General features: G+C 44.1%; 1 protein-coding gene and 1 long non-coding RNA gene across 6 annotated transcripts in view; one reads left to right on the top strand and one right to left on the bottom strand.

Annotated features, from left to right (window-relative positions):
• oma1 (OMA1 zinc metallopeptidase) overlaps positions 1 to 15,456 on the bottom strand; it is a 101,836-nt gene that overhangs the window by 19,707 nt on the left and 66,673 nt on the right. For 3 of the 5 annotated variants that reach the window (XM_030371862.1, XM_030371860.1, XM_030371864.1), the window contains 4 exons: positions 15,024 to 15,098; positions 14,590 to 14,739; positions 14,225 to 14,279; positions 7,751 to 9,377 (listed from right to left, as the gene is read on the bottom strand). In XM_030371862.1, the coding sequence (XP_030227722.1) occupies positions 9,190 to 9,377; positions 14,225 to 14,279; positions 14,590 to 14,739; positions 15,024 to 15,098 (468 nt within the window). In that variant the 3' untranslated portion in view covers positions 7,751 to 9,189. Of the gene's footprint in view, positions 1 to 7,750; positions 9,378 to 14,224; positions 14,280 to 14,589; positions 14,740 to 15,023; positions 15,099 to 15,456 lie in introns of those variants that run through there. The other 2 variants (XM_030371863.1, XM_030371861.1) reach the window with 2 other exon arrangements.
• LOC115555176 (uncharacterized) lies at positions 3,832 to 4,083 on the top strand. Its single transcript, XR_003978838.1, has 2 exons — positions 3,832 to 3,951; positions 4,041 to 4,083. It is a non-coding gene; the product is annotated as an uncharacterized LOC115555176 (long non-coding RNA).

Here is a 15,456-nt window from a genome sequence, read left to right as displayed (position 1 = left end):
TGTGGGAGGACCAAAGCCACACAGATATTGAAAGGTTATCCATTAACATACCCTTAGAAACATATAAACATTTATTTTTTCGTAATGAAAATGATCAAAACAATCCATGTAAGGATAATGTTCCAAGCTTTCTATTTACTATGCGTACATGGGATAGGCTAATTTCACAGCCCATTTGCAGTGATTGTAAGAGTTAACCTACATGTTAACCTACATGTAGCACTTACATGATGTAGTAGCCTACTTTGTAGTTTTGTTTATTAGAAGCTAGTGTATTTGCGTGATAACATAAGACTTATTGGAAGTTGCTAAGATAAAAGCGTCAGTAAAATGTAATGAAATGTAATGAAATCAAATCTATTGATATGAAATAATATTAAATGTAATAATATGAAATGTAATGATATGAAATGTAATGATATGTAATAATAACATGATATTTAATTATATGAATTTTATTGATATGTAATATGAAATGTAATGACATGAAATGTAAATTAAATGAATGTATTCAACATAAAATTGACGTTTCAATTTACTTATTTTTTTGTTGGTTTTATTATTTTAAAGTCACCAGAATAAGGGAAACAATGTCTTTAAAGCTGAAAATGTTATGGGGGGGGGACCCCCATACCCCCCACTTTAGTTTGGAAATCCTCCCTATTTTCGAAGTCTCAAGGTTGGCAAGTATGCCCCACCCTGATTGACAATAAGAACATTACAATACATGCACGTAGAACAACTGGCATAACGGACAACGAAATACAATGCAACACATAACACACAAACTATTTAATTGTCCCAGGGTCGCTACAATATGGTGAATCACAATGATGATCGCAAGCAGAGGACCGTGAGACTGGTTCAGTAGCAGCTGAACCAGTCTAAAAATCGGACACATTAACGGAGCACTGACCTAGGCCCTCTCGGATGCCAGGTCAAAACAACATTTGTTTCACTACGACTCCTTTCAGCTGCACACCTCCTTCTCCAGCAAAAAATAATTAGAGAGAACGGCTAATAAAACGCTTGAGTTGGCGTTTTGAAAAGAAAAAACTTGCATTTTTTTAGGACATGGCATGTAGATAATTAAGAGCCTTTGATTGATATCCAGTAATTTTTTGCGGAGACACATTCCTGTACGCCACTTGTATTGGAGTGAACGGAGATATCTACTTCTGGGTCCCTTGAATCGAGGGACCCGTCCACAGCCCACTTAAACAGCTGCAATACCAGGCTTGGCCGCTGAGCACTGGTGGATTGCGGAAGAGAGCACTGTTCCTGGGGGCTTGATCCCGCCGCGACAATTTTGCTGGCCTTAGTATTCCCTGTGTTTTGTTTCGATCATTATCGTTAGATTTGGTATTTGTTTGTGTGACAGACATGTGTATTGGACATTTTATGGAAATACGGAACAAATCGCGTCGGGACGCACCATTTAATTGCCAAATAAAGGACGATTCCGTATTTTACGGGACGGGTGGCAACTACGCTACTACGACACATTGATAAAACACGAGTGAAAATGTTGATGAATGTCTAGCCATAGGCTACAGTGCCACCCCCTGGTAGATATAGGGACCTGCCTCTGTAGTCATAGCTCTAAATCTCAGTTCTCGATTAGTCAGACCTGTTAAGGTGGCTAGGCTAACTACCGTCACCGGAGCAAGTCATTTCAAAAGCAACAACAAACAGATCGCACTTATCCTAACAACAGAACGGACAAGAGAAACGTATCAATCCCTTTATTTACGGCGTTATGTTGTGATATATTGTCAATAAAGACCAAATATATATAGCTTTACATTTACGGCCATACTTGAAATTATAGGGAGGAGGCTGGGCATGCTGGTGTCATATACCATTGTTGGGAACGGCAATTACCGTTCCTGAACGGCATATGCCATGGTATGTCAGTGGCCGCGGTGGCACATGCCACAGGCCAATAAACGATCCCGGCGCTACTGAGATTTAAAGCATTTATCAACATTAAAAATTATATAAAATCTAACCCTTGCTGACACTTGTTTGCAAGGAACGATATACTCTTGCACTCATAATTCATCATCACATTTTCTCCCTGGGTGTGTTCACGGTAAAAACAACATATTTAATGGAGCACTTATGGTAAGCAAAATAATAGCACCGCTCCCAGAAATAGGAGTGGTGAAAATATTAAAATACATACATTTTCTATTCTCTCCTTGAAGGAAATTCACCAGGAGAACATCACATTTAATTAAATTATATACAACAGCTCTGACTGTCTCAAGTATGCAGGATTTGTATGCATCAAAAATTATTTTATATTAGTTTTTTTGGGGTGTGCATTTGCGTCTCCTAAAAATTGGGATAGATACCAATATCACTGCACACATGGATATAAAACTATACAAATACATCCCAGACACATAGTCAGAGCACATTTTTAAATGAAAACAGCTCATCAAAAAATATAATCCATGGTATAAGGGACCTAGAAGTGTTGCAAGGACACTGAAATGTACTGTAATAATTGCGCACTCACACACATACACAAAGACACATACTTGTGTGCATCCATGAGTACATGCGTTGTGTTTGTGTGTGTACACAAAGTGCATTTATTGTAGTCTCTTCATAAATAATGCACATGTTGAAGTTGCAACGTATGGTTGTTTGAGCAATGAATTCAGCTTGTCCCCAGCCAAGGTTGTGTAAAAATCCAGATGCAAATGCATTGAACTGCAAAAATACTTCCCAGCCATCTGAACATACTCTAAACTCCTTTAACATGGCACTCATGCACACGAGATATACGCTGGAGCACTGGAAAGGGTGAGATGGACTCTTAAAATGGAAAAAAACTTTTGGGAAAACAACAGTGAAAAAATAACAGTGACACACACACACACACACACACTGAAAACTGTACCCTCAATACCTAAGCAATCAGTAGGTCTGACTTTGAGAATCTAGAGGCTTTGCGAAATGCTGTTTCCCATCTCCGGTGTCCCATCAACAGCAGTTAAAGCAGGTGTGGGGTTGCTCAGCGAGACAGGGGTCAGGAAAAGAGAGTCCCAGAGGGTTAGCTGTAGACGGGACGGACGGCGTGTCTGAAGGACGGGCATCAGAAGCCGGGGCCGAGCGGGCTTGGACCAGGAGGGCTGCGGGCATTGCATCCGAGAAGCCCCTGACTGCAGCCCGCAGACGGAGCCCACATGGAGGGGGCGGGCACTCAGTCCACATGGATGCCTTAAACATGCAAGTAAGTGAGACTGTCAAAATGCTTAATATATTTAGTAATATTCATGCAATTATGTATTATGTCTTGTTAACTACTTAATCGTCTTTTAAGTTTTAGTTACACCTAGCATGTTCCCCCCAACATGCTAGGTCAATTTTCAGCATCATAAGGTTGAGTGATATAGTCATGTCATACACCGTTTGAAAGCTTAGAATCTCAGGAATGTCAACCAATGTCAACCATTCGGTGGAATAAATATGTTTAGTGAATATAGATCAAATATATCCTAGTGTCTTAGGTCAAAATAGCCCCCCTCACCCTCCTCCTCCCTTGGTCCATTCTAACTTTATCGTCGTTGTGGATATCCTTAGCAATGAGTTGATACTTCATGTTGGGTCTTGAAATGTTCATAAGAGTCCACAGAAATCGAATATCAATATTATTTTAGTCTAATTACATTGTGTATATGCACAAGCCATCTTATACAAAGCAGCCGAAAAATAGAAAACCGAAACGCTGCAATGTTTTTTTGTAGAAAACTGCTTTTATGTTTATACTGGTTTTCTTTGACTTTTAGAGACACGTCAGTGTAATTGTGGATGGCAAGAGCCCTGAAATACAGCTGGACAGCAGCGGTCTACATCACTGCCCCTTCTGCAGATACAAAGGGTCAAAATGTGATATCGACCATCACATTAAATGCCATGCCTCGGTTAAATACAGAGGTACATTTTCTTAATTTTTTATTATTATTATTTATATTATTATTATTATATATTTGTATGTATGTAATGTATGCCGTTTACTCACCAAGGTCTGCAGAGGAGCTTTCAGGAAGCAGGAAGAGAAGACGGGAGGAAAAAAAACTACAGGCACGTGTCATATACTGTAATGTGTGATGTTGTCTTAGAGCAATTGTGAAAGACTATAGTCTTACCACCCTCCCACCACTAATACATTTCAGGATAAAGATCTCTGCGCAAAAAGGGCAAGAGTTGCTCCAACAGCATCCAGCTCTGAAGGATCAGGTAATGTATAGACTGTTAATCCAGGTGAATCCATGTAGGCCTACACATATTCAGAGTATTTGTGAGATATGATTGATTCTATTAGGATTCTACTTCCAAATTAAGTTGTACACATATCTCCATCAATATACAAGTTATAACCTACTCCATGGCTGATCTATTGCACTATAGGGCCAACTTTTATTATTCCATTGTATTGGCCTACTCAACATTACAGACAACAATCTGTTTTATTTCCAGACAAAACTGAAGACCAGGAACTGGAACCTGGGAACCTGGTATGTAATATGTGTGTAATGCTGGAGGTTATATGTATAGCCAGATGAATGATGACTAGTTGAATAGTGTTTTTTATCACTGAAAACTCATCAGTAGTAGTAGCCTTTGTTTGCATACCATTTTGTGGTTTTGGGAGAGTAGGGTGTCAAGTACAGACACAAATAATTTTTCTTTCTTCTTCAAGGAAGATTATGTTGTCCTGAAGGACACAATTCAGGCAGCAGCATGGTGCCAGTTACAGTCCTTCAAGGACAGCGTTTCTCCCCCAGAGGTCATTGGGATGGAAGGTTGGGAGCAGATGGCAGCATCAACACAGCGCAAATCCCATGACGGCGGGGATGAGGAAGAAACGTGGAAACCATTCCAATTCTCATTCAGATTAAATACTAGGGCTGTGTTCAAAAAATCGATCCGCGATCCGATATCGATTCACGCTCAAAAAGCACGATATCGATCCAAAAATGTCTGGATCGATCTTTTCCAGGTGACTAAAGGCACTATTTTCTTTGACGCGCAAGGCGCACTATAAAAAGCGAGTGCCGGCTAAACGAAACCGAAACTTAAGCTAGCGAGATGGCTGAAGCGGCACCACTAAAATCACCTTCTGGAATGAAGGCTGATGTTTGGCAAAACTTCGGATTCAGACGTTACGAGGACAAAGACGAACTAGACAGAACAAAAGCAGTGTGCAAACTGTGTCAGACAGAGGTAAAATATAGTGGCAATACCACAAATCTCCGCAACCACTTATCCAGGCACCACGGCGACCTAGCTAAATCTGCCGCGAACCAAACAGCACTGGAAAAGGCATTTGGGGTTAAGTTTCCCTCGAATTCTACGAGTGCCTTGAGCATAACCGAGGGTGTCGGAATATTTATTAGTAAAGACCTCCGACCCTACAGCGTAGTGGAAAATGCTGGATTTAAACTACTGATCAAGAGGCTTGAACCACGCTATGTCCTGCCCAGTCGCAAACATCTGAGCGAAACGGTGATTCCACGAATGTATGCGAAAACAAAAGATGCCCTTGTGCATTCACTGAAATCTGCCGAGAGGGTGGCGGTGACATGTGACTGCTGGACCTCGAGAAATACTGTGTCCTACCTGACAATCACTTGCCATCACATCGACGAGGAGTGGAGACTAGCCGCTAGCGTCCTTCAGACCAGAGCAGTTGAAACGAGCCACACTGCAAGCAATCTCGCAGACCTGCTCGCTGAAGCCATGGAAGAGTGGGGAATTTCCGACAAAAACCCCGCTCTTGTTACGGATAATGCAGCCAACATCGTGAAAGCGGTGCATTTGATGGGTCGTTTTCACATGGGCTGCTTCGCCCACCTCCTCAACCTGGCATCCCAAGCAGGACTAAAAAACTCCTGCTATCGCACGCTTACTGGGGCGGGTACGGCGGATTGTTGGGTTCTTCCACCGAAGTCCCACTGCGAGCCACTCACTGTAAGATAAGCAACAGCTACTTCAACTGCCGCAACATTAACTCATGATGGATGTCACGACCCGTTGGAACAGCTCGCTGGATATGCTGGGCCGTTGTCTCGAGCAGCAGCCAGCCATCTCAGCAGCGCTGCTGTCCCCCGACGTCCGCAGGAGGGAGAATGACCTCTGCACATTGACTGAGACGGACATCACCACTGCAGAGGACGTGGTTAGATGCCTCGGACCCATGAAGACCGCCACCCTAGCCATCTCTGAGGAGGAGTCCCCTACCATGTCAATGGTTGCCCCGCTGCAATTTCAACTGCTTAATCAGATGGCATGCACTGCCGAAGACACGTCCATCATTAAGGAGCTCAAAACTGCTGTCCACCAGAACTTGAGTTCACGGTATGTTCATTTAACATGGCTGTGTAGTAGTACGCAGCACTGAAATGCATATGTAGTTTTTAAATAGATTTCTCTGATATTGTTATCTTCTCATAGAATAGAGCAGTGATTTTTTAAAACTGTACTATTCATAATAGTGTTTGCATGACTGTTCCTGCATTTACTGTAGACCTACGCTGCTATCTATCTAAAGTGATATATGTTCCTCTATATAGATATGAAGGCCTGAAGGAGACCTTGTGTGTAGCATCATCCTTGGATCCACGGTTCAAGACCCTACCGTTCCTGTCTGATGAGGCACGTGATGCTGTCTTCTTGAAATAGACCTCTGAAGCTGCTCATCCAAACCCATCAACCGATGTAAGTTAGCAGATTATATAGTTTGCCCATTTGAATATTTAGACTATTTTTTCTTAATTGAGCTGCAAAAGACTGAATTCAGGTTAATTTGTGTATTATTTTCTTTTGTAATATTATTCTGCATCAGAACACTACACCAGAGCAAGAGAACACCCATGGTTCAATGGATGTGGCTGCACCTGCACCTGCACCTGCACCAACTCAACCAAAGAGGCCCAAAGACTCTGCTCTGATGGCTTTACTGGGGTCGGCGTACACACCACCAACTCCACTACAGAAGAAAACAACAACTGAAAGGGCAGAGGAAGAGATCGCCACCTACAGGAAAGTGCCAGCTATTCGTCTTTCACAAAATCCACTGACATGGTGGCAGGTGCATGCAGAGGATTTCCCTCTTTTGGCAGGCCTTGCAAGGCAATATCTTTGCATACCTGGGACCAGTGTCCCATCTGAACGAGTTTTCTCAACAGCTGGAGACATTGTTAGTGCTCAAAGGAGCTGCCTCACTCCACAGCATGTTGACCAGCTCCTCTTTCTCCAGAAAAATTACACAATTCCTGAAGACTAGGACTCTTCTCAGTCACTCTTAGACTCTTCCCTGTCTATTGTTTTACTCCTGCCATGGGTAGGCCTATGTTATTACCATCTAGCAGACTTTTACATACATTCAGCCCAAGGCAGGTCTCTCTCTCTCTCTCTCTCTCTCTCTCTCTCTCTCTCTCTCTCTCTCTCTCTCTCTCTCTCTCTCTCTCTCTCTCTCTCTCTCTCTCTCTCGTTGTCAAAGACTGGGTACAGGGGTTCTTGTAGTTTTCTAATATAGAGGGCCACTTAATTTTAATTTATATTTTATTTGGTCATTGTTGTTTAGTTCAGGTCATTGTTTTAATTCTGCCATGGATATGTTACTTAAATTTCAAATAATACTTGGATTTTTGTCTAAAATAAATACTTCATTCTTGACTCTTCTCTCTCTGTGTCCCTCTTACACGTACACAGATACAATCACAAACACATGGAGCTTTTTTGTCTATGCGACAGTATTTATTTGCATTATGTCTGTAAATAGATCGATATCAAATCGAATCGGATCGTGACCTTATGAATCGGAATCGGATCGATCCAGGAAATTCGGATCGATTCCCAGCCCTATTAAATACTGACTATGAACTGTTCTGTGTGGAGATGATGGACAGGAGAAACCTGAAGGAGTTTGCCTCTTTTGAGTCAAACACCTCTCCCCCTCCCCGTGACGCCTGCGCCACACGACTCCAATGTAGTCTGATGATGCAGCATAATGGCGGCGCTTGGCAGCTATGGCGGCGATTGTCGGGCGACAGAGCGTGAAGCAATAGTGGCGTCCACCTCACTGAGGAAGGCGTCAGTGTGTTTCCCCCCCCCCCCCCCGTTGAGACTTTGTTTGTTCTACTCTTTATTGATTTATCTTTTATGTTTATAGTTTACAATCTATTTTTTGTAGTTGTTATTTTTTAATTGTTTTGTTGAATAAAAAGACTGTTGTTAGTGCTCCTGTGATTGGTGTAACTTAATGTGCTTCACACATGTAGCTTTTCATTATGTCTATTGAGGTACATTTTTTGCCCTTAGATGTGGTCACTTCGTTATTCCTCACATTACATCTGTTAAGGTCATACCTTTGGGTTCCAGTCTTCATAGTTCCCCAAATCTTATTTTGGCTCTTACTGGGCCTGTAACTCTCACAGACAGACGGGTACAGGAGTTCGGACACGTTGCATTGTTTACAGGCAAGGGTGGATTACCGCACGGGCACACCGGGCACACTCCCAGGGGCCCAAGGGCGGCACTAAGCCAGAGCTTCTGTGTGAAGTCGCTGTTAGTAACTTTTAATGTTGCATTGTCAAAGCAATCAGTAGAGAAATACAAAAATTCAAGCGAAAACTGCAATAGTAGGCCTATTAATACTGAGTAAAAAAAAAAAAGATCACTAGGGGGCACTATTTCAGTTAGTGAATTTGAGACGGGTCACGAACAAGGCAATGTGATTTAAACATGGAGCAACGGCAAACGGTTGTAACGTGAACTCTAAGTGGAACCTTAATAGGTCCATGAGTGGAACAGCTAAGCGAAAAAAAAATGAACAAGAGAAAATGTATTTGCAAGTCGTTTAGGCTATGCTTAACTTTATAATAGTTCCATGGTACGCAGCAAGAAAGATACCCAGTCACAATACTCCCGTACCATCTGTTTGTATAATTTAATTAACAGCATGGGCTCCCGCTAGCTTAACATAGTATTACCGTTTACTCTTGCATTAACAAGAGCAGAGGAAATCTGCTCAATCGTCAATGTGGTCGGAGTGCCCGCCCCCTCGCTGTGGACTGAGTGCCCGCCCCCTCCATGTGGACTGAGTGCCCGCCCCCTCCATGTGGGCGGAGTGCCCGCCCCCTCCATGTGGGCTCTGTCTGCGGGCTGCAGTCAGGGGTACTTGTTGCATCCTGGGGGTGCGGATGTCATTGGGGCTGTGGTGGTGAGTTTGAGCTCTGGCTCCCCCGCCCTTTGACCTTGGCCTTGTCCAGCAGTGTCCGGACGCTCTTGGAGAAGACAACGCGGGGGTCTGCGGACGGGAGGGCCGGACACTCGCAACAATCTCTTAGCTCCAGAGCCTGGAGAGATTTAGAGCAAGAACGAGAGAGCGAGAGAGAGGGGGAGGACAAGTCCACATGTAGGCAAGAAACAAGACAGACACAAAGCAATAGAGACCAAAAAGTGACAGATGAAAATAATGTAGAGGGTGGGATGATGGCTGCATTCATCCCCCATTGCTCTTTGACAATATATTTAAAAGACGAGCAGTATCAGTTTTAGGCTGGGCTGGAGGAAAAGAAGCCGTGTGGAAATGAGAGCGCTAAAATGCTTGAGGATGCTTGACAGTTGAACTGGATGGACCCAAATAGCCAAAACAATCTTCACTGAGATTTGAGGGAATAAGGGCAAGCCAAACCACGATGGGGACTATTTGAATCCAGCTAAATGGAGGAGACGCCAACGTATTAATCAGAGCTGTACTGTCAGGTATACATGGTGATGCAGGAAACAGGAAGCACCTCCACTTCGCGCCACTGTGGAAAAGGCCGGTCTATCCACTTTACTCCAGCACACCCACTCACTCCCCTTTACATACCGCACTCCTTCTCACTTCTCAGCATCCCTGTGTGTGTGGGGGTGTTAACTTAAGGACAACAATAGCACGAGCAAGCCTGCTGCTGCTGCTGGAGACAACAGGGTGAAGTAAAGTGCAGGGCCTCATGCTGCTGTTCGCTCCACAAGGTAAGGGACACAAAAAGGAGCCCATGGCCAACTGCAGACTTGGCTCGCTACTCTAACGATAAAAATGGATGCCCTGACGGTGGCGTAAGATGCATTTGATGAACGCGTCGACCAAATGGGCATGTAGTAAACATATTAAAAGCATGTTTTGGTGGACGCAGGCCAAGGGACCCTAGCCATAGTTAAAATACGCCTTCATACGTTCAAATACACAGGACACACCGTTTTTCATGTTGAAGAGACGGGGCACCCTTGATAAGGGGCAACATAGTTGAATTTACACACACACGCACACACACACGCCCATCTGTTTGTCTCAGACTCAGCAGCGTCTGACAGTGAGAGCAGGGCCAAGATCAACAGTTCAACTCACTGTCAAGGTTAATACTATCGTTGCCTGGCAGACCTGTGCGTGTCTGCAAATATAACTGAGGAAAAATGACACGCACACACCAACACACAAAATCAGTGACACTGTGTGTGTTCAAAGCACATGTTTGTTGTTGGTAACCACGGGTCTGGCAACAATCCGATAAGGTTTTAGAATTAATTAAAAAAAAATCTTAAAGGAGACATATTATACCACCAGGTGAGTGTGATTAGCCGTTACAAGCTGTTTTGAAAATCGGTGTCTTCTGATATCACTAGTGGGCGTGTCCACCTAGATGTATGCTGGATAGATGAGCACTGTTTGCTTCAGTCCATTGGGTAGGCTGGTAGACTGATCTATCCAGCACACATCTAGGCGGACATGGCCACTTGTGATGTCAGAAGACGCAGATTTTCAAAACGGCTTGTAACGGCTAATCACACTCACACCTGGTGGTATAATGTCCCCGTTAAAGGGGACCTATCATACCAACAGGTGTTAGTGTGATTAGCCATTACAAGCAGGTTTGAAAATGTGCAGCATTGTGACATCACAGGTGGGCGTGTCCACCTAGATGTGTGCTGGATAGATCAGTCCACCAGCCTCCCCAGTGGACTGCAGCAAATGTTGCTCATCTATCCGTCACATCTAGGTGGACACGCCCACCTGTGATGTCACAATGCTGCACATTTTGAAAACGGCTTGTAATGGCTAATCACACTCACACCTGGTGGTATGATAGGTCCCCTTTAAATAAATATTCCTAAATGAGCCCATATACTGGGTTGTTAACTACCGGCTTCCCTCATAGACCCTAAAGTTCATTATCGTATCACGTCACCATATTCCAAATACACTTTAGTGCCGAACATTATAGATATTGAAAACTGGATCACTGCATTGTCCGTTGTATACAAACATAAGCAGGCCATTGATACTTGAGTCCCTTCTAAATTCTGTGTATTCTAAGAAATTGCCGTTATGGATCATACTATAAAGTGGTGGTTTTAGTTGAACGGTGGTCAAACTTTCGCTTTCTCTACTTTTTTATCAAAAGCATTAAAGGTCCTTACTTAATGGATGCTTTAATATAGATATTAGTGGGCCCCTAACACAGTATTTGAAGACGTTCCCAAAATTCAGCCGCGGTGCAGTCTGTAGCTTTAATGCAAATGAGATGGACAGAGGTGGGTCAAGGAGGAGGGTGAGGGTGTGGCCCTGAGCAGCTTGCGGCCACGGTACCATCCGCAGTGGATGTATCGCAATGGCGAGGCGCATACAGCCTTTGGCCGTGTTCTGTAAATATTCTAGAACACTCCGGGTGCTCTGGCGGGAGTCATGGAGCTCTATATCTATATAATATCATACACATAGATATTTATTAGTGCTGTCAAGCGATTAAAATATTTAATTGCGATTAATCGCATGTCATATTTAACTTGCGATTAATCGCACATTTATTTCTATTTTAAATATCCCTTGATTTCGTGCTGCTAGCCTTTTAGTAAGATCAGAGAGTGTTGAGAAGGACAGCAATAAAATATATTTGGTAAGATGGATATAAGAATAGAGACCCGCAGTGAATTCAACCCGGTCCACTTGATATCGGGTAGGTACATGACAGTGGTAGGCCTACCGTAAAACTTCAATAGCCCAGGCTTCATTTGTTTCAATCACTGAACTTTCGAACAAAACTCTTGCCCAGCACAGATGGGAAATACTATAACATTTATTATTTAAACCAGTTTGAATATTCCTACCGTACGCAGGCCTATACACATTACCAGGCTATCGAATAACATACACACACACACACAAACACGGTGGCGGAGTGGTAATCGGGAGAGTCAGGAGAATTCCCGGTGGGCTGTTAACGTTTCGGGGCTGTCGGGCTGATTACTGCAGTATTGCGTTTATAAAAGTTCCTTGCAACGCCGTCCGGCAGCCTGAGCTATGCGCCTGCAACCTCTCACTCACTCAACAAACACTCACAAACTGTCAACGTTGCTACCAAGTCGATTTTGTCTAGAGGGGAGTTACTGAGCGGCCCCTCCCGAAGTGGTACAGCCCAGGTGGGCCTTGAACTGCGATTGGTCAGAAAGACATAACAGCTAATGACAACATTGAACTCTCGTGAAGGCTCGAACAGAGTGACACACAAACACACCCACACTTTTAAGGAGTTTTTCACCTTCTCCGTATCCTTGCTTGCCCCAAAAAGTTTGTGCGCCGTGCTTGTTGTTGTGTTTCCGGTGTAGCTAGATCCGGTATGGTGTTGTAGTTTTCCTAATGTGACTAGTTGTTACTAGACAGCAGGTAAAAAAACTACATGTCCAGCCAAAAGAGCGTTAATCGCACGATAAAAAAATTAACGGGGTTAAAATTGGTTTGCGTTAACACGGTTAATAAGGCATTAAACTGAAAGCGCTAATATCTATATCATATATATATTATCACAACTAAAAGCTGTGTGCGCCTCCAGACGATATTATGAATCTCAAACGACTGTGTTGTGTTCTCCAACGTCTCTGGTTCTTCCACATCAATGTGAAGTAGACTGAACCACGATATGGAGGAGAAAGGGATTGTTTCCCGCAATTGTGGACCGCGATTGTCTCCCGCCGGAGCCTCGCTGCCGAGGGACCACCGCCTCGGCCATGTCGCCTCGGCCACCCTTTCTCCTCCATGTCGTGGTTCATGTACTTAAGGGGGTGAAACCCAAAGTTCCTTTCCCCCAATTACTTGTCAACCATGGCTGAGATAACCCCAACTACGGGTCTCGTTGTGGAAGTACCAGAGACGAGAGTCCGACGTCTTATGCGCCATAACACCAACAGCAGAACGGTTATCCAAATAACAAAGAAGTGTACAACACTTGTGTTACAGTCCTGGAGCTCTATATCCAAATAATATCATACAATACATCGATATCTCTATCATATAAAACATATTATCATGGCCAAAGCTGTGTGCGCCTCCAGACGATATTAGGAATCACAAACGACTGCGTGGGGTTCTCCGACGTCTCTGGTTCTTCCACTTCCACATCAATCTGAAGTAGACTGAACCGCGCGCTGCCCGCTGCCGGCTGCCCGCTGTCCGCTGCCGGCTGCCCGCTGCCGGCTGCCCGCTGCCGGCTGCCCGCTGCCGGCTGCCCGCTGCCGGCTGCCCGCTGCCGGCTGGCAACAATCCCTTTCTCCTCCACGTCGCAGTTCACGTACTTCAGGGAGTCAAAGCCAAAGTTCCTTTCCCCCCAATTCCTTCACAACCATGGCTGAGTTAACCCCAACTACAGTCTTGTTGTGGAAATACCAGAGATGTCAGAGAACCAACGTGTTATGCACTAAAACACCAACAGCAGAACGGTTATCCAAATGACAAAGACGTGTAAAACACTTGCATTACAGTGTGTGTAATCATAGTCTCATTGGCGGACCAAATTCTCTGGGTGGGCAAGGCAGAGAAGGGGAGGTAACTTGGCCCCTTATGACGACATATGGGGCCACATTCCAAATCAGCCCACCTGAGCTTCCATTTTTCCCAAAGGCGAGCAGTATACCTAGTGCTCGTTTTATACCGAACGCAAGTTTTAGCCACTCGGGGACGATAGGCAGGCTAGGGGGAACTCATATTAATGTTAGAAAACCTCATAAAGTGAGATTTTCATGCCAAGCGACCTTTAAAGAGCGCTCTAACAGAGAGCCTATCCTTGCGCCATGGAAAAAAAATAATATAATATACCTTAGCCCGTCCTACACACGCCAGTCAGGATGGAAAGGTGAATCAATATGGAACCCTCAATTCAACAAATACCTTTTAAACTCAGCTCTTCAGCGGAGCACTTGACACACGGCATCAGGCAGAGGGGCTGTTGGGAGAGCTGAATGGGTCTCCAGTATATAAACACACAGCCAAGAGAGATTAAAGCATTAAGTATTTGGTCACATATCTTTGGGATGTTATGATATATATGTTAATAGAGATATCCATCCAACTCATTTTCCCAGTCAACGCTTTCCTGTTATCAAATGCTGAAGCACTCAAAAGATCTTTTTATTGTGTTAAAAGCACATGGCAACCAGGCCCATGTTCCACAAAATGTCCAGTATTAAGTAACCCAGTGTTTATGCTCACATGCGTGCGTGTGTGCATGTGTGCGTTTGCATGTGTGTGCGTACCTGAGGCACAAAGCGGTCCATCTGTGTAACTCGGTTCCTGTGTGAGGGATGTGTGGACAGCCACTCTGGGACAGCTGGCACTGCCCTGAGCTGATCTGTGATCTCCATTTGCTGCCAAAACACCGGGGCAGCGCGCACGTCCGCGCACGCCTGCAGCAGAGGACACGCCCACACGTCACCAACACCCATGCCCTCCAGGAGTCAACCACACACACCGCATTCTGCAGCAGGGTAACCTTGTTTGGTTTGATAACAGTGCCCCCTGGTGTCTCGTAAAGTAACTGACAGTGCTGGGATTCCTTTAGGCTAAAATACCATGCTAATGACCATTCATCAAATTGATAATGTTTAAGGGGAAGAGAGCCCTGAAGGGAGATGACGTCCCTGGTAACACAATGCAATATAATGGGATGAGCGCAGTCATGCTGCTTTACCTTAGCTGCCAGCTGCATTCCAACTTTGTCAGCCTCGGCCTCCAGTTTCCTGCTGTACGGACGGCTGAACATCAGCTGAGAGAGGAATCCGACGCGGCAGGCAGAGGATACAGATTCACAGGGTTCAAGAATTTGAACATCAACAAGACTGGTGTGAAACATGATGGAGGCTGATCCAACACTAACTTTTCAAATCTATCGAAAACACTTTGTAACTGAGAACTTTGAAATTTCGCCTTAAAAAATACACATAATGGTCAAAAAGAAAATGTTGAAATCTAAAATAATGTACATATGTCTCCAAATGTTCAAAGAAAATTCGGAAACTTGATTATATCAGTTTTGTGATCGAAAATGCAAATCGTCCCCGATTTGCATTTTCATTATTGCTCAGATGAGAACTGACTGGAGTTTGCAGTCGTCCAGATCCAAA

Source organism: Gadus morhua, chromosome 12 (genome assembly GCF_902167405.1).
Source record: "Gadus morhua chromosome 12, gadMor3.0, whole genome shotgun sequence".
NCBI classification, from domain to species: Eukaryota; Metazoa; Chordata; class Actinopteri; order Gadiformes; family Gadidae; genus Gadus; species Gadus morhua.
Note: the sequence above shows the minus strand (reverse complement) of the source record. Positions and strands in the feature narration are given on the sequence as shown.